At 34.7% G+C, this 27050-nt stretch overlaps 1 protein-coding gene across 1 annotated transcript in view; it reads right to left on the bottom strand.

Moving 5' to 3' along the window:
- Positions 1 to 383: 383 nt before the first annotated feature.
- Positions 384 to 27050, bottom strand: part of GTF3C4 (general transcription factor IIIC subunit 4) — a 39669-nt gene continuing 13002 nt past the window's right edge. The window contains exons 2-6 of the mRNA XM_031954882.1: positions 18147 to 19970; positions 15000 to 15130; positions 13257 to 13345; positions 5946 to 8704; positions 384 to 966 (exon numbers count right to left, since the gene is read on the bottom strand). Coding sequence (XP_031810742.1) covers positions 8640 to 8704; positions 13257 to 13345; positions 15000 to 15130; positions 18147 to 19970 — 2109 coding nt within the window. The 3' untranslated portion in view covers positions 384 to 966; positions 5946 to 8639. The remainder of the gene's footprint in view (positions 967 to 5945; positions 8705 to 13256; positions 13346 to 14999; positions 15131 to 18146; positions 19971 to 27050) is intronic.

The raw sequence follows: 27050 nt of genomic DNA, 5'->3' as shown, positions 1-27050 counted from the left end.
AGACATGTTCTATAGCATCTTTACAAATAACAAAGTTCTCTCGTGAGTGCCTCTTTATTATGAAAGAAGCATATTCTCAGCACCCCTAGTGGCAGTGGCAGGATTCAAATTATTCTCTTTAATTCCTCTTAAATTTCTGGGGTAGGCCATCCAGGACAATGATGAGGTTAAGCTGAACTAAGGAAGTTGATGGGGACCCCCTTCTATTATTTACATTCTTTATCGGCCTTTTTTGTTTCCTTTTCTTTTCCCCTACCCATGTTTTAGATATGGCTATAATACTCATGGTGATTGTTTAGCCCCTTCCATCACACTGAGGGTTTAGAATAAAAGCATTAGCTGAAGGCACAGGAAGCCCATAAAACACACACAAACAAAATACAAAGAATTTGGTTGGTTATTTATTTGAATAAAAAAAGAGGGCAGGATAATAATACTACTGGCTCCGTATACAAAACACAACATGAGATATTGCATCACGTTTACAAAAATGCTATTATGTACAGCACCAAATATTCACAGCAACTTTGACTCCAATACCAGAATCATATAGGAAATGGAAGTAAAACCAAGACAGAAAAATAAGTAAACTGACTGGCCCTACTACAATCAGCCAGGCAAAGAAATGCCTGGACATTTTAGGCATAAGAAATTAAAGTTCTATTATCCTTTGCTTGGGTTGTAAGAAACAAGGATTTAAGTTCTGATTCTCTAATTAATGGGGCCTGCTGTTTAAGGAAAACAACAAATATAGAGCCTTACGTAGTTATTCCCTCCACAATCTTCCTGACTCCAATCCTTTCAGGACACTGATGTGTCAAGTGACTCTTTCCAGTAATAAATATGGCCAAATTCACATCTTGGTCAAATGTCATTGTGGTTGTAAATCACAAATGTCTGGCTCAGCCATTTGAAATGTGAGGTTCCTTAGTCCTCTTCCAGTCATTAATTGTAGTGTTGAAAGCACTGAAAAAAAAATTGAATTATGCTTCACCTTGAAGGTGACAAAGACTCATTAATTCATTTATTCAACAAATTATTTAATAAACTCTACTATGTGCAAGGCACTTTGTTAAGTGCTTGGGGGTTTAAAAAAAAATGATGTTCTCTGCCCTCAAGGAGCTTACAATCTAGTAATACACATTTTTTACAAATACACATACAAATTTTTTTCTGGATAAAGGATATTCCCAACATTAGGTGGTGATACTGTTTTTAATAAAGGATTTTTTTTTTTTACAATAATAAAGTTTAGGAAGTGTCAACCTCCTTCCTCCCATCTCCCCCCACCCCAAGTTCTATTATTCAGAAAAATAATATTTATTTAAACCTAACTGTAAGGATTTAAGAACACTTTCTTTCCATATCTTAAGATGTCTGAGAAATCTCCAATTACTTGAAAATTAGTGTAAAAATATTCATAGATACTTTGTACAATTCAAAGCTGAGCACATGGTTAAAGATTAATACAGGTGTTGATTTTGAAATGAAAAATGAAAAATCCATTATATATCTATATACATACAGTCTAGTTTTTCTAAACTGTCATAAATCTTCAAGGATTTTGGTATTTATCTTTCTTGCACGTGAAAGAACATTTGTGTCAAGCACAAATAGATCAAACAGACAAGTGCAACAATTCTTAGAATATTCTTCATGATTACAAATAAGGTGTTTGTGAGAACATAGAATTTCAAGCTTGAAGGGACCTTAGAGGCCATCTAGTTCAATTTCCTCATTTTACAGAGGAAGAATAGATTTATTGAGTTCGGGAAATACTTCCTCCAGGTCACCCAACTCAGTATAAGAGCTGGGATTTGAACCCAAGGTTTCCAATGTCAAAACTAAACTCTTTCCAGTGCCTCTAAAATATAATGACCAAAGATATCTTGGGTGTGCCGACTCTTTCTCTGGCACTATTTATAAGCACCTTGTAAATCAACATAAGAAACATTTACTTGTCCCACTTTCCCTTAACTAATGAATTTGCCCTTTTCCTGCTTCCAGGGGTAAACAGAGTTAGTCTGTCTTTTACAAATTGCATAGGGTGATAAAGTGTGAAACTGCAGTTCCAACTACACTTAGTTGCTGACAAGAACCAAACTCTAGAACTTTTTCCCTTTAAGAAGTTTGCAGTAGTAGCATTCCAACAGAATTAAATAAGCTATTCTGAATCTTAAAATCAACTTAAAATTCAAACCCAATCTCAAAATTTTATTTTCAAACCAATTAGTTATAGCTTTGAGTTTACAAACTTGACAATAGGTCAAGCCATCATTTCCTTATTTCCTTATTTGTTTGGATCTGGTCAACTGTTTCCTTTTCTTTCAAATGAAGGGCCACTGATTGAAACAATCTCTAAGGTTCCTGTCCATCCTCACTTTTTATGAATCTCTCTCCCACCATTAAAATTATGATTAAATAACACTTTATATCAGTATAATAGTCCACAATTTTTAAGAGCTTTATATAATTGATTGTTTTGACCTTTATTTTCACGACAAACTTGGGAGGTGAACATACAGGAACATTCTCTACTTATAAAGAATTGGGGGGGAGGGTGCAGGAAGAGAGTGATTTTATAAAGCAACTGATAGATCTTTCTTTTCTTCCAACTCTATGCAAATAAACCTGTGAAAACTCAGCCTCCAGAAAGTTCCCACAAAAACCTGGAAATGAAAGCTCATACTTGTTATTTTTTACACTGTCAGAAAGTCAAATGGAGGTCTCTTTTCTGAGAAGCAAAAACTATCCTAATGAACCACCAATATCAAGAGGCCTTCCTCTAGATTAAAATGTCAAAAGTATCCCTGAATAATTGAAGAAAACCCAAGATAAAAAAATCTGAATTTAAAAGAGAAAGCAAATAATAATATTCATAATTTAAAAGGCTTAATCACAGGGCTCCTTTACATATCTAGTCCCCCTATAGAACTTAAAATAATTTTTACTTATAAAAATTAAACTGAAACAAAACTTTTCAAGAACATATTATTTAAGGCATGGCCAAATAGAGAGTTGGACTAGGAGTTAAGAAAACCTGGTTTTGAATCCCACCTCAGGAGCTCTGTGTGACTCTTATCTTGTTTAATCTTGTTCTCTAATCTTGTTTCTTCATCTATAAAATGGGGGTAATAATACCACTTGTCACAGGGCTATTATGAGAACCAAATGATTTAAAGTGCTTTGCACTATATAAATGTTATTAATATTTATGATAAGATAAAGATGGCTGTCAGAGGGACATAATGGGCCTAAAGTGTTGACTTTGGATCTGTTCTCCCTAGAAAAGTTAATAATACTCCTGAGAATTTTTTTGTCCTTCCTCAAAATAGACATTTTAGTTCTGCAGAATTCTAAACTCTATCCTAAAGTAGAGCTCTATTGTATATATATGTATGTATGTATTGCTGAGGCAATTGGAGTCAAGTGACTTGTCTAGGGTCACACAGCTAGGAAGTGTTTGGTGTCTGAGGCCAGATTTGAACTCAGGTCCTCCTGACTTCAGAGCTGGTGCTCTATTCACTGCACCACCTAGCTGCCCCACTTTAAATATTTTTTAAGGACGTTCACAATGCACAATCATGGAAAGGGTAAAAGGAAGTAGATGGAAATTGTAAAGTCATCAGCCTTGAAGTAATTCACATTGACCTAAAAAATATTGTTTAGCTTCATGACAAGTCAATTCTGCTTCCATGAAAGTTTAAACTATATTGATATTCTAAACATGAGATTGTTACCTAATAGTGAGTGAATTTAATTGTTTCTGTTATCATTTAGCAGTTATTAGATATCTAATTATTAATCTAGTAATATTGTAGGGGATATGATTAGATTCTTGAGATATTCACCAAGGCAAGCAGGGCACTAAGATAAATATATACTGATTTAAGGAGGTCACACAGTAGACTTTTAAGTGCCAGTTCCTTTTAAAAATTCAAAGCAAGTTAGCTGTAAAAAGTAATTTAAACTGGTTGTCTATTTAGTCTATGCTCTGAATCCATGGTGGAGAGAATGCAACAGACTCTTTTTGGGGGCAGAAGGGACACTACAATGTTAGTTTTAGGACAGGAGCAAAGTTAAGGTGATGCCATGGAAAATATCCCTTTTAGGACTTGATAGTAATTCTTTACTGTCATGAAGTAATGGAGAAGAAAAAAGCATTTTCTATTCAAAGATAGGATCCAGTTTTACAATTTATCAAATACTCTGGCAAGGAGATTATTTCTAAGGTCTTCACAGGTGTTTATGTTATGGTGGCATTTAGAAGCTATCTAATCCAATCCCCTCATTTTACAGATGAAGAAATAAGAGGCCCAGAGAGGTAAAATGAACTACTCAAGATTACACAAAGGACAGAAGCAGGTCCTTGCTTCCAAGTCCAGAGCTCTTTCCTTTATACCTCAATGTTTGTTTCAGAGCCCAATTTAACCCCAAGGTTTGGCTTCTGATTGAAGACAAATGAGTTGGGAAAGATCTTTCTTGTCAACTCAACTGGTGTCCTTCTAGTTTTACTAAAATGTTCTAGTCCTATATTTTTTCTGGCTTTAGTTAGAAAAGGGGTCATTTAAGGCTCCCATCCTTTTGATTTAACATTGTAGTTTTATTTATCCTGTTTCTGCCTATTCTGACTAACTTTTCCCCAATACCCTACACTTCAGATGAATCTTCTTTTTGCTAACAAAGGCAACTTAATTCTTTATAAATCTGCCCCCAGGTGTCACTCTTCATCATGATCATCTATTACTGCACAAAATCTTTATTAAGAGATTTATAATAAACAACTGCATATTTACATTTTCACTCTATCTTTAGCTTCTCCTTTGTTATAGAAGGAGTGGCTCATCCTAAAGCTTAAATCATTCTTTGAAGAGACAGTATTTTAGTACACTGGCTACAGGTAGAAACTGACCTGTCCTGCCACATAGGCAGCTATCTATAGTTTATGATTTGTACCTAAACCAGGAAGAGCTCCCTTCCTGGTCTGGCCCTGATGCCTGCAATTAGCCTGACATTTCATTCTTTTTGATGAAGGTACAGTCCTATAATTAAAATAGAAATACTTCAGGGAAGGATACACATCATAATATACATATAATATACAACATAATAACAACTGTATTTTTAAGAAAAATGGAGTATAAGTTATTAATAATGATTCCTCCCTGCCCAAAAGACTAATTGAACTATCATTTTTAGAAGGAGGGAGAGAGTTTTAATTATGTGATTTAGTTTTTGAAATTCTTTTTGTAATATTAAAAAAAAAAACCTTAAAATCTGTTTAGCTAACTTTATGAATTTGTGTGTTACATTGACTGAAAAACCAAAAAATTTAGAAATTCTTCTTTGGAAGAAAGGAGAAAAGGGTAGGAGGGAATGATCAGAGGCAAGATGGACACACTCCCTTTGGAAAGCAATCAATGCTACTAGTTCAGGGGAAGAAGAATTAATCATCAATTCAACAGATAGTATAACTGCTACAATCTGAACAGATATTCTACAAATCCATCATTTCAGTCTAGGTTTCTTAACAAGCACTAGTGTCATCCTTCCTATAGTCTTATCTGAGGCTATTACAGTTATGATAGAATACAATTTAATATTTAATCATTATCCCTTTACATTGTTTTAACCTAATTAACCTGTTAAGTTTGCTAATATATTCAACCCACATGCTACAACATTAACATTCTGATAAACTACTTAGGGGGAGAGGAAGAAAATGTCACATTCAACCACTAGCATCGTCAATGGTTCTAATAACTTCTGACAATGAAAAATAATTGGTAGTTTTGGCAGATATAATACTAGGTAGAGCTTACTTGAAGTCTGAGTGGTGGACACATGAGGATTTCAGAATGAATATCAAGCATAACAAGCTATCAATTACTTATCTAGGATAATAGGGACAAATTAACCCCAGGCAGAGAAAATGTGATACATACGTGGATATCAGACTCCCAAAATGCAACAGTGTTTCAACTGAAAGGTCTAGTTTTGTGTCATCTTTGCTAGTGCACTTTAAATGCAATGCAGCAGTTATCACCTCCAGTACCTTCAATGCTGAAATACAGTTATTATACAGTCATATTTGAGCCAGATTCTAACACAAGCACAAAGAACAGCTGTTTTATGAATTAGGATTTTGTAAACTTCTCACATTCTCTGTAAACAATTTGACATATGTGATCAATATCGCAGGTCAATATTGGGGTTTCCTAGACATTCATTTTCAAAGGTTTCACTGATTTAAGAATTTGAAAACAACCACAAAGATGTGATAGTAATGAAAGTTTGTCCTTTAGTAGTACTGTGGGAATAAGCTGATTTTCGGAAGAGAACATGGAATCGTTAGGATGCTAAGCAAAGGTAGCCTATCTACTCAAACTTTTCTCTTTACTCTCCACATCTCAACATTCTCTTGAGAAAAGCTTCCCAAATGAGGCAAGATTTTCATTAGAGAAGGCTCCCAGAAGGTGAATGGAGAATGCTATAAACTAGTCACATATGTTAGTTTGTTTGAGGTATGTCCAACCTGGAAGAAAGCTTCCAAAATAGCTTCCTAAAAAGACACACAAAAGAACTTGAGACCCTCTTTCAAATGATTTCTTGTACTCAAAAACAAACAACTCCCCCCTATAATTCATTAAATACAATGACAATAACAGACAAATAAAAATTAAATGTCAAAATTTTAAATGGCACTTAATGTAGTTAAGGACTGTTAAGGACAGTTTGCTTCAAACAAGACTGGAAGGATTTCTGGCTATGGTCTGTCTTAATTCCCTTATTAACATGATTCTAATGGTGGCCAAGTGAAAAAAAAAAATACTGTAGCTTATAGTTATCCAAGTTTTAACTTTTTTTTTTTTGTAAAGAACCATGCTGCTATCCAGTTTTTTTTCCTATGAATCACCACATTGTTTGGGATACTAACAGCAATATTCTTAGGACTGCTCCCAAAATGACAGAGACAAGGAGAAGAGTTCAGGGAGCAAGAGATCAAGGCCAGGAATTAAAATCTAGTTTGCTGGGTAGAAGGATATCATGGGGATCTTTTTGCCTTTGGATAGCGCCTTGGATGCCTCAAGTTCTCTGTTCTTTGACACAAATTAGCCAAGATGGATGCAGAACATTAGTCTATAGTGCTTTATGGCTAAAAATAATATTGCCGAAGTAAATCTAATTACTAAAATTAGATAGTCTACCATGGATCAAACTGGAAGAAGGAAAAAAAATGGGATTTACGATGGAAACAGGTACAATATGGCCAATAGCATATGACTGAAGAAATGTTTACTGTTCCCCCATCTCTGCATACAAATAAGAGCCACTACAAGATAACTGAATTATGGACTAAGTCCAGAGCCAATGATTCAATTCACATATCCAAGCCTATTACAATTCCAGAATGCCTATTTCTAGTTTTAAAAAGGGCAAATATTATTTTGCTACCCTGGTTTATGTTAGAAGGATATAGGAATTTTGCATCTGATACAAGTTACCTGGCTCTGTTCAATTAGACTGAATATACACTTGGCATCAGTGTGATCCAGACAGGGGTTTCTATTTCTTAGCTGCCTTGTCTTTTTGAGGAATTCTCTATGATCGTCTTTATTACACCCCTCCCTTGGATTCTAAAAGTTTGCTAAAAAAAAAAAAAATGCACACAATTAAAAATACTAAAAATAATGTAAATACAATAGTGGTTTTCTTTCCTTTCTTTCAAAAGAAAACAAAGAGCCTAATATATAAGCAATTAAATAGATTTACTTCAAAATCAAAGAGGGATGAAAGAGAAAATCCTGAACACTTGGAATCCTGATATATTTTTAAGAATTGGTTATTGTGATCAGATTATATGGAAGGAATAGCTAATGGAAAAATCTTATATATATATAAGTATTAACCAATAACAGCCCCATTCAATTGATCCTCATTTGGCACAGCAAAACCAATTTTTTAGTTTTTTGGTCTCAATATAGTATTATCACAGAAAGACAAAGGATGGTGTTTTGTTCATTTTTGAGAGAAAACAAGAACTAAAAGACTGGTTTCTGTTTCCTCTGAAGGGCTACAGCAGGCATGTAGGCCGCTTGTTAAGAAAAAGTAAAACTGTACAGAGTTTAGGATACTTCAACATTTAACGGTATTCTAGGTGCTAGGAAAGCAACATAAGCAGACAAAAGCTCTCTCCAGGTCCAGACGACTACTCCAGCCAAAGAAGAAAGAGACCAGTCTGACTTGGCCTAAAAGAGGTGCTTTCCCAAGCTGGTCAGAAAAAGCCACCTGGCTTCCAGAAATGTTAGGGAGACAGTTATTTTCCAGGTTGATATCCTTTAAAAGATGCATGCCAAATAAGGGTGCTCATTAGGGAGGGACTTGCAGTCACCTCAAAAATACTTCAGCAAATCCTCATTATCCAGAAATGTAAAAAAAAATGTACTTCTTCCTCTCAAGACAAGAAGGAACTGAGCCTCTAGGATATGAGTTTCCAATGTCCTATTTATAGGAATAAGGACAGTATTTCTTCTCTTATATAGGCAAAGTTTACTCCTGTGTTTTTTTTTTTCTTCCAGGCAAAGGAAGTTTTCTATAAGCAAAAACAATTGCCTTCTTCATCTTCCCATGACTGTCATTTAGAAAACAGGGGAGTCACAGAATGGGCAAGGGCCTTGCAACAACTTCTTTATCCAGTCAGGATCTGTGAAAAGGAAAACAAGGGGTATCAAATGTGGATTTTATAAATCACGATACCAGAGAAAAGGGAAAAAAAAGAATTAATAATCATTTATGTGACCTCAGACAAACCACTGCTCTTCTCTAATCTTTTAATCCAGAATCGATTCCCAACTGAAAGATTTTATAGACACTTTTATAAGTGGCTCTAAATAAATTAAAATAGTACTTTTTTGTTCGGTTCTTCTATCTCTACAATTATGCTCAAAGAGGCTATGAATTTTTTTATTGTAGTCAATGTTTAAAAAAATTACTCAGCACCACAGTTCTATTTTTTTTTTTAGAGATAAAATTTAGATCAGTTTAACTCAAATCAGAGAAGGTGGTCATAATGATTTGTACTACTTTTGCTAAAGGTTACTGCAGAAGTTGGGTACAACAGTAGACAGCTGTTGAAACTATGAACATAGGTAAGTATCTTATGTCTGATATCATCTTTGTTCTGTGAATACAAAATGTATGCTAATACTGTTGTTGAGTCGTTTCAGTCATGTCTGTTCTTGTGACCCCATTTGGGGTTTTCTTAGCAAAGGTATTGGAGTAGTTTGCCATTTCCTTCTCCAGCTCATTTTAAAGATAAAAAAACTGAGATTAAATGACTTGCCAAGGGTTACATGGTTAGTAAGTGTCTTACGGCCCAATTCGAACTCATAAAATGAATCTTGATTCCAAGCTCAATGTTCTATCTACTGTGCCAATTAGTTGCCCTTTGTATGCCAACACCAATTGGACAAAAAAAGCATGGATATATTGTATCTCACTCCATTTATCAAGAAAAATCTTAAATGTATAAATGATTTAGACATACACATACACGACATCCTCACCAATTTAGAAGAGTAGAAAAAGAATTACCTTTCAGATCTATAGATAAGGGAAGAGTTCAGGACTAAATAAGCAATAAAGAAGGTCACTGAACAGTAAACATAGACCATTTTAGTCTCATAAAATGACAAAGTTTTTACATAAAGAATTTCAATGCAATTAAAATTAGAAAGCAAACAGCTAACTTGGGAAAAACATTTGTAGCAATAAATGTATTTTGTATCTTTATGTCAAATGTATCTGACAAATGTATCAATTCCAAAATATATAGGTAACATTCACTCAGTGGCTGCCAGCAGCACTCTGTAGGCTCCTCTGGATATTTCCCTCCTCTTTTTTTGTCTTCCTCTTTTTCCCACTCCTCCCACTCCCAGCTCTAATTTCTCTAATTAGGACAACGTGCAGCCTCAGATTAAACAAAAACAGAAGAGGAAATTGATGCTCATTATTGACCATGGCTCTGACATGTGCAAAACTAGCTTTGCTGGGGCTGATGTTCTCCAGGCTGTGTTCTGCTCCAGTATTAGATGGCCAAGACATCAGGATGTTATGATGGGAAGGGTATACAGAAGGACTAATTCTGAAATATCTCATCGAGCATGGCACTGTCACCAAATAGGATCACATGGAGAAAATCTGGCACCATACTTTCCACAATGACTTCTTGTAACCTTTGAGGAACACCTTTAAACCCCCAAGACCAACAGAGAGAAAATAACAAATTATGTTTGAGACTTCAATATCACAGCCATGTGTGTTGCTATTTTGTGTGTTGCTATTCAGGAAATGCTATCTCTGTAAGGCTCTCGTTGTACCACTGCCATTATTAGGGACTCTACTGATGGTGTTATCCACAGTGTGCTCCTCTGTAAGGGTTTTGCCCTTTCCCATTCCATGCTTTATTTAAACTCGGCTGACCATGACCTGACAGACTACCTCATGAGATACTGACACAAAAAGGGTCCATTACCATAGACGAAAAGGAAATTATTCATAACACCAAGGAGAAGTTGTACTATGTTGGCCTGGCCTTTGAGAAGGAGATGCCCACTGGTACTTCCTTCTCTTCCCTAGAGAAGAGCTATGAGCTTCCTGAGGCCAAGTGACCAGTGGACTCTCTTCTGGCCATCCCTACCAGATATGGAATTCCATGGCATTCATAAGAATACTTTCAATTTTATCATTAAGTATGATCTTGACATTCAAAAGGATCTATATGGCATCACAGTACTGTATGATGGTACTACTATGTATTCTCATATTGTTAACAATGCAGAAAGCACAGCGCTGCCACACAGCATAATGAAAATGAAGATCATTGCCCCTCTGTATTCCATCTGAATTGGTGGCTCTACTCAGGCCTTTCTCTCCCACCTTCCAGCAGAGGTGGATCAGCAAGCAAGAATATGATGAATCTGGACCATTCACTGTCCATCACAAATGTTTCCAAAAGAATCACTCGCAGGTCCATAGCAAGTGCTGTTTGAGTATTCACAAAGTATAATTTGCCTTGGCAAATATATGTATCTCATGTTATGAAATTAGAATAAAATTTTTTTGAAAAGAAACTTGTTCTTAAGGGAGTTTGTAGCTGATATTAAACAAATATCAGTACTTTTTAGATTAACTGTTACTGATTTGATCTACTCAAGTTAATAGTTGTTCTCTTGGTGTACTTTTTAGCATACCTTAAACATATCTTTGATTTAAATCCTAATACAGGTCACTTCATTTCAACAGATAAGGCTAAGAGTTAACTTTTGTAGAGAATTGAACTCATAATAGTATTTGGCTGGTTGACAATAGTTTAGTTTATAAAGAATCAGATCCATCTAAAAGTCAGATTTTCATCCTCTAAAAGAGCTGACTTAAAGAATTTCTCTCCTAAGGCTGTTTTATTAAGTTAGATCTTGACACCATCCTAGCAGGAATACAAACTGAAACCAAACTTTAAGAGCTAAGTTTTTCCCCCAAACCCACTATTTTCCTCCAATGTTATGGGGTTAAGTTACTCAGCCTTGAGCTGCTAAAAAGTCTGCATTCACAAACTGCAAATTTGTGCATTAAATTAAATTACGTAAGATTTCTGTAGTTGTCTTAATGTTCTCAGATAACAGTAGAATACCAAAATTTTTAAGTAATTTTAAGAGTTGAGAAATGTAGTGCCCAACATTTTATTGTGTTAAGGAAAAATAAAAATACTGCAAGTAAACTAATATATATATATACACACATATGGGAAACTGATTTAAATTTATAAGACTAACAGTTATTTTCCAATTGATAAATGGTCAAAAAATAGGCAATTTTCAAAGAAAGTAATACATGTTATCAATGACCACAAAAAAAATGTTCCAAATTACCAATAATTAGAGAAATACAAATTAAAGCAATTCTCAAGTCCTACTTCACAGCCTTCGAACTGGTAAAGATAACAAAATTAAAAAAAAAAAAGAAGAAAATGTGAAGTGTTAAGGAACTGTGAAAAAAAACAGGTACACTGTTGGTAAAGCTGTGAACTGGTCCAGTCATTTTAGAAAGCAATTTAGAACTATTCCCCAAAAGTTAGTAAAATATCAAAGCAAAGAAATCAAAGAGGAAAAGGAATTAAGTTAAAAATATGTATCTATAACAGCTCTTTTGGTAATAGCCAAAAATAGAAACTAGATATCTATCCATTGGGGAATAGCTAAACAAATTATGGCAACAAATGTAGCAGAATATTACTATGCCATAAAGAACAATGAAATGGACAATTTCAAAGGAAACTAGGAATACTTTTATGAAGGGTTGCAAAGTGAAATGAATGGACTAGAAAACATTAATATAGAGAAAAATAACTTTGAAAAATTTAGAATTCTAGTCAATGATATGATAAACCAGGAGTATTGAAGAATGGTCATCTCCTGATAGAGCAGTGATAAGCTTAAAATGAAAATGAAGCAAATTTTTCTATATCCTCAATATGGGAACTTCTTTTCCCAGACTATGCATCTTAGTTATGAGTTTTATTCCATTTTTCCAAAAAATTGTTCCAATGGGAGAAACAAAGGAAGAAATAATAAATTTTTGTAAAATTTTTTTTAATATATGTATATATTTAAAAAAACTAGAAGCCTTATCTTAAAATATCTTCCCACATAAATGGGGGCAACTAGACATAACGGAACATTAGATCAAGGAAGAGAAGAAAGAAAAAAGAATTAGGGATGGATCAGCACAGATTCTTAATTTCTGGAAAAGCAATTCAAAATAACTATCCCACTGAAAAGTGGTAGTATCATCTTTGTATCCAAGAAACAACATTATTAAGACTATTTGAACTTTTCTTATTTAATCAATGAAATATAATAGTTTGCACACACAAACCAAGTCCTAACCCTGTTACATTTTAGAGTGAGTCCATTATCTATAAACATAGCAGCACTTACCAAACCAAACCACAGAGATACTTGAGTCACATAGTAAATGTAACATATGCTTAGACATGGCATTCACCAATTACCACTTTCTAATTAGAGCTGTGGCTAAACAATAACACCATAAAGAGCAGAATATTGCCCCTGCTTTCATTATCTGTCTGCATAACAGAAAATGATTCTGAGCTTGACCTGAGTTGTTATACTCATAACTGGGAATTTTGCCAGCATTCTTAATCCCTAGCTTCCAAGCTAGGGAAAACACTCACTCACCTCGTGAAGTTGGATGTCGTGCAATGCTGTCATGAAGCAAACACCTTCTGTATATCAAACTCTGGCAAGACTGGTAAGTTAAAAAGCACCTGAAAGAAGACACTGTATCATCAGAGGAAAAAGTTTGCTTAGATTCAAACCAATAAACTCAGAGAAATATGGTATTTGGTTGGAGGTTCACCATGGGCAGTTAATTATTATTAAAAGATATGAAAGAACAAAAATAGTCAAAAGCTCAAAGCAGCACACAGTCATTCATATCATAAAAATCATACTCACTGTGACCCCATCTGATTGGTATATATACCAAAGAAAAGGCTGTTACATATAGGGGATAACATTAATGAGACAAAAGCTTATGAGGATTATGCTCAGGCAACAGTAATAAAAAAAAATGATACAAAAAAAGACAGCAACTTCCAATTTGTCTGTTAATTTAAAGTATCATTCATTGCCTGGTCTGGAAAGAATTCAAAATCTGCCTTACAGATGGCAGGACCATGAAATCCTTCAGTTGATGTTAAAAAAATTTATAGAGCACACAAGATGCATGTGCTAGACATTATTGAAGTTGTGATTCATTAATTAACATCTCTATCCGAAGAAGTTTACAAACTAGTTGCAGGGAGAGGAAGGAAAAAAAGAAGAGGGGGAAAGGCAGAAAGTACACTATAGATAAATTTAAATAATGAAGAACACATAAAAGACATAAAATAGATACAGAAGATCCATTGATTCTAAGTGAAGAAAGGTGAGATGTGATGGGATGGTACAACATAACAGATCATTTCAGATCATTCAGAAAATATTTCCTAGAAAATAAGGAAGGAAACTGTTCCAATATTGAATAAAAGACTGGTGAGAGAAAAAAAATTATTGAAGCTTCTTATTTTCAAAACATATACAAGAATAATTTTTCAACATTGACCCTTGCAAAACCTTGTGTTCCAATTTTCCCTCTCCTTCTCACATTCCCTCCCCTATTTGACAAGTAATCCAATATATTTTAAACATGGTAAAAATATATGTAAATCCCTTATAGGAATACATATTTATACAACTATCTTGCTGCACAAGAAAAATCAGATCAAAAAGGAAAAAAGAAATGAGGAAGAAAATAAAATTCAAGCCAACAACAACAAAAGATGTGAAAATTCTATGTTGTGGTCCACACTCAGTTCCCACAGTCCTCTCTGGGTGTAGATGGCTCTCATCATCACAAGATCATTGAAACTGGCCTGACTCATCTCATTATTGAGAAAAGCCACAGAGGGAGAAAAAAATTACAGTAAAATACCTAGTAAGTACCTAGCACTCATATTTAGAAATTACATTTTGTTATTACCCTTTTCTCATTAGAAAATCAACTGGCTTTGTAAAAAAAAAAAGTCAATCTGTTTAAAATGTGAAATTCACAAAAAGTTTAATTTTCTATAATTTCTAAAAAATTGGTAAGACAAAGTCATTTAGAGCAAATTAATTACAAACAAAAATAATCCTACTCAAATAAATAATAGAAAACTTCATCTGAGATTGAAAATTTATTTATTTTAAACTGTTCCTTCCTTAACCTGTAGATGAAAAGGAGTCAATGCAGGTCCTACCAAAATTATCAAGATTCCCCCATATAAACCTATGAACAAAAGACTCTGTTAGTGAGTAATACTTGAACATATTAGTAGCAGTTGTTTGCAATAGCTAGTCTATAAGGGGAACGAACAATCAATCAATAAAGCCACTTACCGGAGCCAAATGTGCCCATTAGAACAAACTGCCTGCTTACGATCTGTGAATGGCAAAATTTCTTTACATAAACTGCAGTGTTCAGGGAAAGTTTGTTTGTTCATCTTCTTTGAGATGTGCCCAATGAGTACCTAAGAAGACACAGTAGAAGCAATGGTTAGAGGTGAATATAGCATTATGGAAAAGGAAATGACTCAGAAGGAAAAGATCCCCTTAAATGACATTCAATTTTTTTTTTTAAAAAAAAGAAACTTAAAATATGTGATAAAAGAGATAGATAGATTTATAATTCTCTATTAGCTTACCACAGTACCTAAGAAGGAGGAAGTTATATCACTGACCGTACTTAAACTGAAAGAAATATTGAATGAAATAGCAGTCATTCATACATAGTGTATTAATAGCACAGACTAATTCACCAAGACAAAAACTGTTCCTTAAAAGCAAATATATATTATCATCCTCCTTTTCAAATATTTTTGAAATGGGAACCTAAAGTTTTTTTACAGGTTGCAAAAAATGTAATGCAACCATTAAATTATTTGAGGCTGTATGAGGAAGATTATCCCTTCTATGCACAAAATGTCACTTGTAGGAAGTATAGGTCAAACTATCATCTCCTTTATAAAATTAGCTAAATGCCTATGACTAAGAACCTAGAAAAATCTAGTTGGATGTCAGTTTTGTTTAAACAACTAGGAGTCTAAAAATAGTTATTTATTTAACTATCTTGAAATAACTTAGCAGAGTGATAACTATGGAAATATGTATAGAAGAATTGCACATGTTTAACATATATTAGATGACTTGCCATATAGGAGAGAAGATGGGGGGGGGGGGGTGAGAGGGAGAAAAAATTTTTTTGCAGGATTTTGCAAGGGTGAATGTTGAAAAATATCTATGCACATGTTTTGAAAATGAAGAGCTTAAAAAAAAATAACTTAGCAGGGGCAACAAGGTGGCATAGTGGATAGAACACTAGCCCTGAAATCAGGAGGACCTAAGTTCAAATCTGGCCTCAGCCACTTAATACTTCCTAGCTGTGTGACCCTGGGCAAATCATTAATCCCATTGTCTCAGAAAAACAAACAAACAAACAAAAACTTAGCAGAACATACAAATAAAACATGCCACCCTGGGTCAGATCAATAGTACATTATAGATTAGGATTTTGCTGGTTAAAAAAAAAAAGACCTAATAGATGATCTCTAGGACTAAACTGTCCTCCCTGATACATACATACATACATACATACACACACACACACACACACACACACACACAATCTCTAAATAGATATATCTCTAAATTGATAATTATATATATATATATATTTATAACTTATTGTCAACTATGAATGCTTGTGAATCCATTTACATACACACACCCATACACACACCCACACCCACACCCACACACACACATATACTTTTTAACCTCTACTACTTATTCAAATAATGAGTTCCATTAAGTTTTATTCACTCCATGAAATGAAATTTTCATTTGTCCTAAACCTATTTCACAGAGTTGGTTTTGTCTTATTGTTTAGAGACTTGATTAAAAAAATCTGATTTCACTTTTATCCCCATCCTGTTCATAATGTTACAAATTTCAATTACATTTCCTTTTGGTGTGAAGAATCCTCCTCCTCCTTCTAATTTATCCTCACAGTAAAGTCCACACCCTCCTCCCTAGCACTCTCTAGTCTTCTTAAAGTATAGCAACCAGAACAGCATGAATTCTACTAGAGTTTTAATATAAGGGCAGCTTAAAGTTTGGAGAATAGGAATTAGAGCTGGAAAGGGCCTCAGAAGCCTAATTCAACCTTTTCATTTCATGGAAAAGGCTCCTGAGACAAAGAGAAATGAAGGGTTACAGGAATTTCTGTTTTGTTTTGAAATATTCTTGGTGACATGCAGTGTTTTATTGGTCCTTTTTAGCAGCAGCATCGGACCAAAATCATCAGAAATACAAGAACTTTTACGATATTTATACATATTTGGGTTTTTAAAATATTACTACTAACTACCCTTTTATACTTTAAAATCTGTGAACAAAAAAAGATGCAAGATGCGAAGTTTAGCAGAAACTTCTCATTTTTTTGTAATGGCTTTGTGGTAGCTGCCTAATTCATATTAAAAAAAAATTGCAAATTTCTCAAAATCTTGGCAAACAATATCACCTTGAACTTTTATACCACTAGTAACTTTTTCAAAGTGCTTTTGCATGTATTATCTCATTTAATTCATATAACATCTCTGTAACATAGATATAACAGGTGTCAATACTTCCATTTTAGAGAACAGTAGGTTGAGATTAAGGGAGGTTAACAGTAAAGAGATTTCAAAAATTAAATTAGTTGACAGTGTGAGATCTCTTACCTCTTTAGTCCAGAGTTATACCACATTAAGATGAACATAGTGCCAGCACACCAAATTTCATTCAAAAGAGGGTAATAAATTAGTCTATTAAAAATATCTTAAGTTCTAGGGTAGAAAAGTATTTTACTAAGGTTTTGTTATCCAATTCTTTGTGACTCTTTTTGGGGTTTTCTTGGCAGAAATACTGGAATGGTTTACCATTTCCTTCTCCAGCTCATTTTACAGGTGAGAAAACTAAGGTAAATAGCGTTAAATGACTTTGACTGCCACATAAATTCTAGTTATTATTAGTAGTATATTTTTTAAAAAAATAATACAAATAACACTTGCATGCTCCTGTTTTTTTAAATTAGGAAAAGCTCTATTTCGGAATCTATTAAAAAGAAGAAAAAATAACTAAAATATAGCAACTAACATTTGGAGGTGAGAAGGGAAAAGAAAGGCAGGGGTGCAATAATGTTTTTCATCCTCTTTGTTAGAATCACCCCACAACACATACTAAATGGATATACTAAATGCAGCTTCCTTCTACTCATTAGAAAAGCCTTATACTGACACTAGAATCCTTGTTTCAAGAATCCACCTTACATGCATCCAGTCTCATTCATTCATTTTTCTACTACAAAGGTAATAACTTAAAAGACTGTTTTATGAAATACTAAAACAAAAAGTATGTTTTAAAAATCCCATTATGGCTATATCTTTCTCATGCAGGGAAATGTAGACCTTTCACCCAATGTCACTGCTGTCATTAGTTATCACCTACCCGAGCTGTTCTGTCATCATAACCTTCATCAGACATTAAATAGTCACAGAGTCCTTTGGTGGGAATGCCAGTGTTCTCCGTGATCCATGTGTGCAGGTATACTTCCCCCAATACCCTCTTCATATGTTCCCTACTTAAGTGCATTTCAACAGCTTCAATTCTTCCTTGGATTTCTAGGAGTTTCTCTTCCATTGGCTCACGACTTGCATCTCCAGATTGGATGGATGAGCTGTCAGCTAGATCTTCAACATCTCTTTCTTTGTTCTTCTCATGACCACCTGCTTTGCTCATTTGTTTAAAAGATGTTCCTTCTTCTTGTTGCTCCTCATCAGTATGGCCCAGCACAAGAGAGTCAGTTATTAAGATTTTGTTGTCTTCATGGGTAGGCTTCCATAAGACCTCTGAAGGGGTTTTCTGCATTGACTGATATAAAATCCGCAAGAGGAAAAGTTTAAAACGCCAAAAGTAAGTAGACCCAGAACCTTCCATCTTTCTATCCAAAGCTTCTTGTAAAAACTGAGGAATATGTTTATCTTTCAAAATTTTCCAGCGTACCAGGTCTAATAAGTCTACCTGCTTAAAGAGATTTTGAACTGAAGACTCTAGGAGTTGAGCTGCTGCCTCTTCAAATGTTTTGAGAGTGACAAACTGAACCTGGTAGTTTTTGTTCACAGGGTGGAGACCATTGATCATGCCTTCAGTTGTAATGACTGCCAGGTATGCACCACAAGGGCTTACTGCTATCCCATGAGTCCTCACTGAGCCAAATACTTCTGATAGTTTTATCAGTTGGTGCTCAAACTTTAATGCAACATCTGTAAAAATGGGAATCAGTTGCCTCACCTTTCCATCACTTGAACAAGTATATACTGTGCCATTTTGTTTGTCTGCAGTCATGGAAACAATGGGTAGTGTGTGAAGTCCTGTGACATGGGAATTATGGACATTCAAACCTGCTTTGGATATCAGAAGAAGACACCAAAACACATAGGATCCCCTAGCAGCCACCACTAAACTACAACTACATTTTTGGTATGGATGATAAAGAGGAATACATTTAATGCTGTGTACTGGCAACTGGTCCATTTCTTTCCAAAGAATAACAGGTTGTCTTAATGTGAAGTAGCCTTTAACTGCTTTGAGGTTAACGGGAAGAATTTTAACAGGCCCAAATGCACTCCCCACAATGAGCCCGCTCATTTTTCGATTGTTGTGTTCATACTCCCACCAAAACAAAACACTAGGAGAGGTAATCCCTGATTCAATGGTGTTACATGAAGAGATAGATTCCTTGCCAATAAATGGGAGCTCAAACTGCCACACTGCAATGTTTCCATTTTCGAAAAGGACTGCCAGGAGCACACTGCCGACATCATGGCATTCATTATTGTTTTTGACCTGCTGGGTGGTGCAGATGCCTGACCACTCCATCCGTACTGGAGTCTGCATGCTGTGTCTCCTCTGAAACTCAGCAAAGTCCCCAAGATCTCCTTCAGGGGCTTCATTTTTGGTTAGCTTATAGCTGGTTTCGTAAAGGCGCTCTCCATAGATCTCAGTTAGATCAACCAGCTGTACCCACTGCAGTCTGTTGAGGTTAGCCTGAATGGTCAATCGATTGTCCATGGTTAATGCTGACAACAGACATCTCCCATTAGCATCACAGCCCATTGGAGACCAGCTGGTATACTTGAATCCTCTCATTGGTGGCAAAGATTTTCCTTCAGGATTGAATACCCTATCTAGCATGAAGCTTTGACTGACTGTGGGGTCTTTAGAGGTGGCAAATTTCTCCTTACATTCAGCAACCTCCTTTTTTGAACCAACCTGAAGGGGGGAAAAAAAAGAGATTTTTAAAAACTAGATAATTGCTACATCACATTAATATATACAATATCATTTAGTATGAATCAAGGGATTCATATTAAAATTAGAGATAAATGAATACCTTCAATATTGCTTTTATTTTTTTATGACAAACTGAGTACTTCTTTAAATTCTGACATAACTAAAAAACAACTGAAGAGCTAAGAGAACATAAAGTAAAAGATACTATCCTTCTAGCAGAGTTGTGGAGACAGATAATTGTATACAATTATCATATAGTTAATTGAATCAGATATTTTAACTGTCCCTGTTTGTCACATCTCTTAGATTCAATCTATGAGAAGGAAATGCTAACACCCTCCCTATCCCATGTCTATGATGTTAAGCTCAAATGCACCCAAAAGAATATTTAAAAAAAAAAAATCATGTACTTATATTATCCAAGGGCCAACTAAAATTACTTATCCTAAGTTGGCTACTATGATTTTTAAATGAACAGTAAGTACTATTAACAACTTGGCCTCCTCCTTTATCTTGAAAAGGAAAAACCACATGGTTAGCTGGTCCTTAGTTACATAAAATAATAGGTGTCAAATACCAACACAGCATTCAACCAGCCTTAACACAAAACAATAAGTGCATAAAGACATGTTCTTTGAAACACTTAAGTGTTAGATGTTTTACATTCCTTTAACATATCTGACATCAAAGGGTAGTAGCAGAATGAGTATTTTTCAAGGACAAGTAATTAAATATGGCCCCTAAATTGATTATGGAAACTTCATTCAAATTATTCTCAGAGCTAACTTCAATGCCTTGGTTTGATTATTTTTTCTCATGGCCCTCTTATAAGTGACCTCCAATATGAGTTAACTGGGTTGATTTAAATGTCTCCCAAACACATCCAACCCATTCTTGCTGTTCCCCAAATGTGAAAGATCTCACTCACTCTCTTTTGTCTAGCCAGTTCCTAGCCACCTTTGGAGACTCAGTTCAAATCTCATGTCTTTGTACAAAGCCTTCCCTGATCATTCCCATCTTGAATCATCTCTCTAGTTCTCATAGTTCTTACTATCTATATCATTCACTTTCTACTTAATACACTCTGTCCTATGATAAGAAACTCAGAATTGCTCCAAAAAAAATGGAAAGTGAGGTACAGAACAAGTAGAGTGCAATGTAAAGGACTCTTGGCCTAGAGTCGCCCTGGAATGAAATTCAATTTCTGCAACGCACTTCCTCTGTTGTACCCCAACAAGTTACTTATTCTCTTTAGTCCTTAGTTTCCTCAATTATAAAATGAAGGAAATGATCTCTAAGGTTCCATCTAACTCTAAGTCCTATAATTCAGTGGATGTAAGAATGGCACAAACTACTAAAATTAGTGTCAGGAAGATGAGATTAGGCCAAAATGAGTGGAGGTTTGTGAAAAATGGTAGGGACAACAATATCTGAACAATATCTAAATGTGAAACAAGAAAAAGAATAAGAAGGGGAAGGCCCACTGCTTATTAGGAGTAGGTAGGCAATGTAAATGAATGCATTCAAGTCCCAATTTTCCTTTGGTCTTTTTTATCAAGGATCATTCTTTTAATTGAAAAGGGCAAAACAAACACAGTTTAGATGAAGTTAGAACCCCAAATACAAGAGAAGATAAAGTATCTAACAACTATAAATCAATTGACATTTCCAGGCACAAAAGATTTATATTCTAGAATACTGAAAGAAAATATGAATGTAATAATAGAACCACTGTTAATAAGCTTTGATAAATCAGGAAAGCTTCTAGAAGATTGTGGGTATTTTTTAAAAATATCCTCAATTTTAAAAAAAAGGAGAATAAAAGGATTCTGGACATTTTAGCTTGGGTAAGTTCCAGGCTGTTCCCTGACAAAATTCTAAAACACAGAATTAAACAAATGGATTTTAAGCATAAAAAAGTGTGCAGTGATGATGGAAAAGAAATCATGATAAACTATTTTCCTTTATTGAAAGAATTACTGTATTGGAAGAACAGAAGAATGTTGTCATCATATGTTTTGATATCAAGAAAATCTAATGAGTTTGGACTATATCTGTACAAAATAATGGAAAGAACAGTACTTTGGAAAATGGAAAGAATGCTGGAATTGGAGTCAGAGAATTTTGGTGTAATCTCAGTTCTATTCCTTACTTCTTATCTGCAGTAGGTGATCTCTATGATGAACTTGTGACAAAAATATATCATAATATTCTTGTAGAATAGATGTCAATTGAAAGTATAATTAAGTGGAATTGTTGCTGGTTGAACAGCCCCACTCACCAAATGTTGCTTTTACTGGATCAAAAGCAATCCAAAAGCAGATTTTTAGTGCTAAGTCATAGGGTTCTAGGATACTTGGCCCTGGCCTGTTCAACATTTTTCTGACTGACTTGGATGACAAGATACACGTGTTAAATTTACTGGTGATATGAAATTGGAAGGAATAGATAATTCACAGAATGTTAGTATCAAGATGCAAAATTATCTCTACAAGCTGAAAAGGTAAGCTGAATCAGACAAGATGAAATTTAGGATGGATAAATGTCAAGACAACTAATAGACTAGTTAAGTCAACAGGACAACAAGAATTTATTAAGCACATGTTATATGAGGCATTATGCTTACTTTACTAGAGATAACAAAGAAAGGTAAAAGCAGTTCTTGCCCTCAAGGAACTAAAAAAAAAAAAAATAATACAAACAATTTTGCTAACAACAAAATATCTAAGAAAAAATTCAAGAAAATCTCAGAGAGAAGGCATCAGAAATAAGGAGGAATAAAAAGCTTCTTGTAGAAAGTTAGCTGAGACTTAAAAGCCTAGGAAGTCAGGAGATAAAGAAAAGGAAGGAGAACATTGCAAGAATGAGCACAGTCAGTACACATGAAATGAATGCATTTAAATGTACTCTTTTAAGAATGCTGTTCTTAAAGGCCTGGAGAGATTTACATGAACTGATGCTGAGTGAAATGAGCAGGACCAGGAGATCATCATATACTTCAATAACAACACTATATGATGATCAATTCTGATGGACGTGGCCCTCTTCAACAATGAGATGAACCAAATCAGTTCTAATAGAGCAGTAATGAATTGAACCAGCTACACCCAGTGAAAGAATTCTGGGAAATGAGTGTGAACCACTACATAGAATTCCCAATCCCTCTATTTTTGTCCACCTGCATTTTTTATTTCCTTCACAGATTAATTATACATAATTTCAAAGTCTGATTCTTCTTGTGCAGCAAAATGACTGTATGGTCATGTATACATATACTGTATTTAACATATACTTTAACATATTTAACATATATTGGTCTACCTGCCATCTTGGGGAGAAAGTGGGAGGAAGGAGGGGAAAAATCAGAACAAAAGGTTTTGCAATTGTCAATGCTGAAAAATTACCCATGCATATATCTTGTAAATAAAAAGCTATAATAAAAAAAAAAAGAATGCTGTTCTTAGGAAGGAGTTAGGTTATGAAGGACTTTAAAAACCAAACAGGCAAGGGAACAAGCATTTATTTATCCAAACAAAGGATTTAATATTTAATTTTGGAAATAGAGAGTCACTAGATTTTACTGAATGTGAAAGTGAAACAATCAGATCTGCACTTTATAAAAACCACTCTGGCAGAATAAGGCAGAAACTCACCTGAACTCTCATAAATTTTCCTCCAAACTACTATAAAATAATGCCTCAAAATGAATTTGGGAGTGGCATAACCACAAAAGGATGAGGGGAACCAATTTTCCAGTCTAAGACAGCATAGAAGGTTGGCAGGAAAGGTCTGTCTCACTTGGCTAAATGGGTCAGTGCAGGCAGTGTTCAGGTAAGCTGGCAACAGGCTATCCCCCAACCCTAGTGCAGGTCAGGGCAGCAGGCCACCAGTAAGGCCCCATGTTCCTGGTGCAGTAAGCCAATGGTGAAGTCTAGCACTCCTAGCACAGCAGGTCAGTAGGGAGGCCCTGCTGCATTCTCTGTGCAAAAAGACACCCCAAGAGTAAAGCCCAACTTTACATAAAATTTGAAGACATTAGAGAGACTGGAAAAATGAACCAACCCCTTCCCTTCCTTCCTCCCCAACAAAAACCTACAACAACAACAAGAATTTGATCATAGAGAGTTGCTACACTGACAGAAAAGAACAAAACACAAACTCAGAAGAGTACAAAGTCAAAATGCTTACATGTGAAGGCTCAAAGAAAAATTCTAACTTCTAGAAGAGCTCAAAAAGAACAGAGTAAGATAAAATAGGAAAAGAAGAATTGGGAAAATAAATGACAGTGACACAAGAGAATAATGCAAAAATGAGTCAATGGCTTGGTAAAGGAAGCACAACAATGGAAAAGAATTACAAAAATTCACTGAAGATGAATGGCATGATAGCAGTGCTTTAAATAATAGGGACTTTAGGAAGAGGTGTAGTTTGAGGGGAAAAATAATGAGTTTAATTTTAGAAATGTTGGGTTTAAGATTTCTATAGGGCATCTAGTACAAAATGTCCAAGATGCATGACTGGAAGTCAGAAGAGAAGTCTGGGCTGGATAAATAGATCTGAAAATTATCAGGATAGAGATCACAGTTGAGTCCCTTGAAGATAATAAGATCATCAAGCAAAACAGCATGAAAAGAAAAGGTGGCCCAGAACAGAATTTTGGGCGAAACCAATAGTGAGTGGTATCATCTGGATGAAGATGGAGTAAAGGAGACTGAAAAGGAGTAGTCAAACTGGTAGGAGAACCAAGAGCATGTCATCAAAATCCAGAGAGAAGACTGTATCAAGAAGAGGATAGTACTTAAGTCTGAAGAACGGTCAAGAAGAAAAAGGACTGAGAAAAGGCATTAGATTTATGGATGTAGAGATCAGTGTTAAGTTCAACAAGCTTAATTTCAGTTTCAATTAATGAAGTCAGAAACCAGACTACACAGAGTTAAGAAGATATTGAGAGGAAAGAAGTAGAAACACTAATTGTAGATGTCCTTCTCAAAAAGTTTAGGTATAATACAGACATTTTCTATATTATAAAGCAGCGGCCAACTGCTTTATAATATAGCAGTATATAATAATGGCAACCATTTGTTACTGGCTAAGAAACAGAGTAGGTGATCAGTGGAATAGGTTAGGGTTCACAGAACAAAATAGTCAATGACTATAGTAATCTAGTGTTTGACAAACCCAAAGACCCCAGCTTTTGGGATAAAAATTTACTGTTTGACAAAAACTGCTGGGAATATTGGAAACTAGCATGGCAGAAACTAGGCACTGACCCACACCTATACACCATATATATCAAGATAAGATTGAAATGAGTTCATGATTTAGACATAAAGAATGATATTATAAACAAATTAGAAGAACATATAATAGTTTACCTCTCAGACCTGTGAAGAAGGAAGGAATTTGTGATCAAAGAAGAAGTAGAGATCATTATTGATCACAAATAGATAATTTTGATTATATTAAGTTAAAAAAGCTTTTGTACAAACAAAACTAATGCAGATAAGATTAGAAAGGAAACAATAAACTGGGAAAACATATTTACATGCAAAGGTTCTGATAACGGCCTCATTTCTAAAATATATAGAGAATTGGCTTAAATTTATAAGAATTCAAGCCATTTTCCAAATGATAAATGGTCAAAGGTTATGAACAATTTTCAGATGAAGAAATTGAAACTATTTCTAGTCATATGAAAATGTGCCCCAAATCATTATTGATCAGAGAAATGCAAATTAGGACAACTCTGAGATATTGCTACACATCTCTCAGAGTAGCTAAGATGACAAAAAAAGATAATAAATGTTGGAGGAGATGTGGGGAAACTGGGACATGGATATACATTGTTGGTAGCTGTGAATGGATCCAACCAATCTGGAGAGCAATTTGGAACTATGCTCAAAAAGTTATCAAACTGTGCATACCCTTTGACCCAGCAGTGTTTCTACTGGGCTTATATCCCAAAAAGATCCTAAAGGAGAGAAAGGGACCCACATGTGCAAAAATATTTGTGACAGCCCTTTTTGTAATGGCAAGAAACTGGAAAAGGAATGGATACCCATCAATTGGAGAATGGTTGGATAAATTGTGGTATATGAATGTTATGGAATATTATTGTTCTGTAAGAAGCGACTAGCAGGATGATTTCAGAAAGACCTGGAGAGACTTACATGAACTGATGCTGAGTGAAATGAGTAGAACCAGGAGATCATTGATCATTACACACAGCAATAACAAAATTATATGATGATCAATTCTGATGAATGTGGCTCTCTTCGGTAATGGATGATTCAAACCAATTCTAAGAGAATCTACACTAAGAGAGAGGACTGTGGGAACTGAATGTGGTTCACAACATGGGGGAAGGGAGGGAAAATTGGAACACGAGGTTTTGCAAGGGCTAATATTAAAGAATTGTCCACAAATATGTTTTGAAAAATAAAAAGCTTTAATTAAAAAAAAAGAAGAAACTTAGGTACAAAAGGGAAGAAGATACAGAAAGACAGCTAGTGAGGAGTGATAAATCAAATGAGGGTTTTTAAAATATGAGGAAGACAGTCATGCTTGTAGGAAGCTTGACTAGAGGTCAACTTTTGAGATATTAGAAATATAAAAATAAAGCTTCCTGCATTTTAGGTAAATTACTCGAGGAATTTATTAAAAAACATAGATAAAAGTCATATGCTTTAGACATTTAGAGAGGAGAATGGAGAGAAAGAATGGAGGGTCAATGATATGCACTGGTGAAAGGAGCTTCTATATCATGAAATTGCTAGTCTACCCAAGTATCCAATATTTGTATCAAATATAAAATCTACATTTCAGGTTAAAAAAAAATCAACTGCACAAGAATGAGAGTTACAGCCAAACGCAGTTCACATGAAAAAACTGACTTGGAAGTTTTTGTTGATCATAATAAGCTTAATGAGCCAATAGTATGATGGAACTAATTTAAAAGCTAATGAAAATTTTTTTGTCCTGTTAATAAAAAGTGTTCAGATCAAAGGAAATAATAGCTCTGTTCCTATAGTTATCAGGCTACATCTGGATAAGGTGTTC

The sequence above is a fragment of the Sarcophilus harrisii genome, chromosome 2 (assembly GCF_902635505.1).
Source record: "Sarcophilus harrisii chromosome 2, mSarHar1.11, whole genome shotgun sequence".
Taxonomy (NCBI): Eukaryota; Metazoa; Chordata; class Mammalia; order Dasyuromorphia; family Dasyuridae; genus Sarcophilus; species Sarcophilus harrisii.
This window is presented reverse-complemented; position numbering and strand designations above follow the sequence as displayed.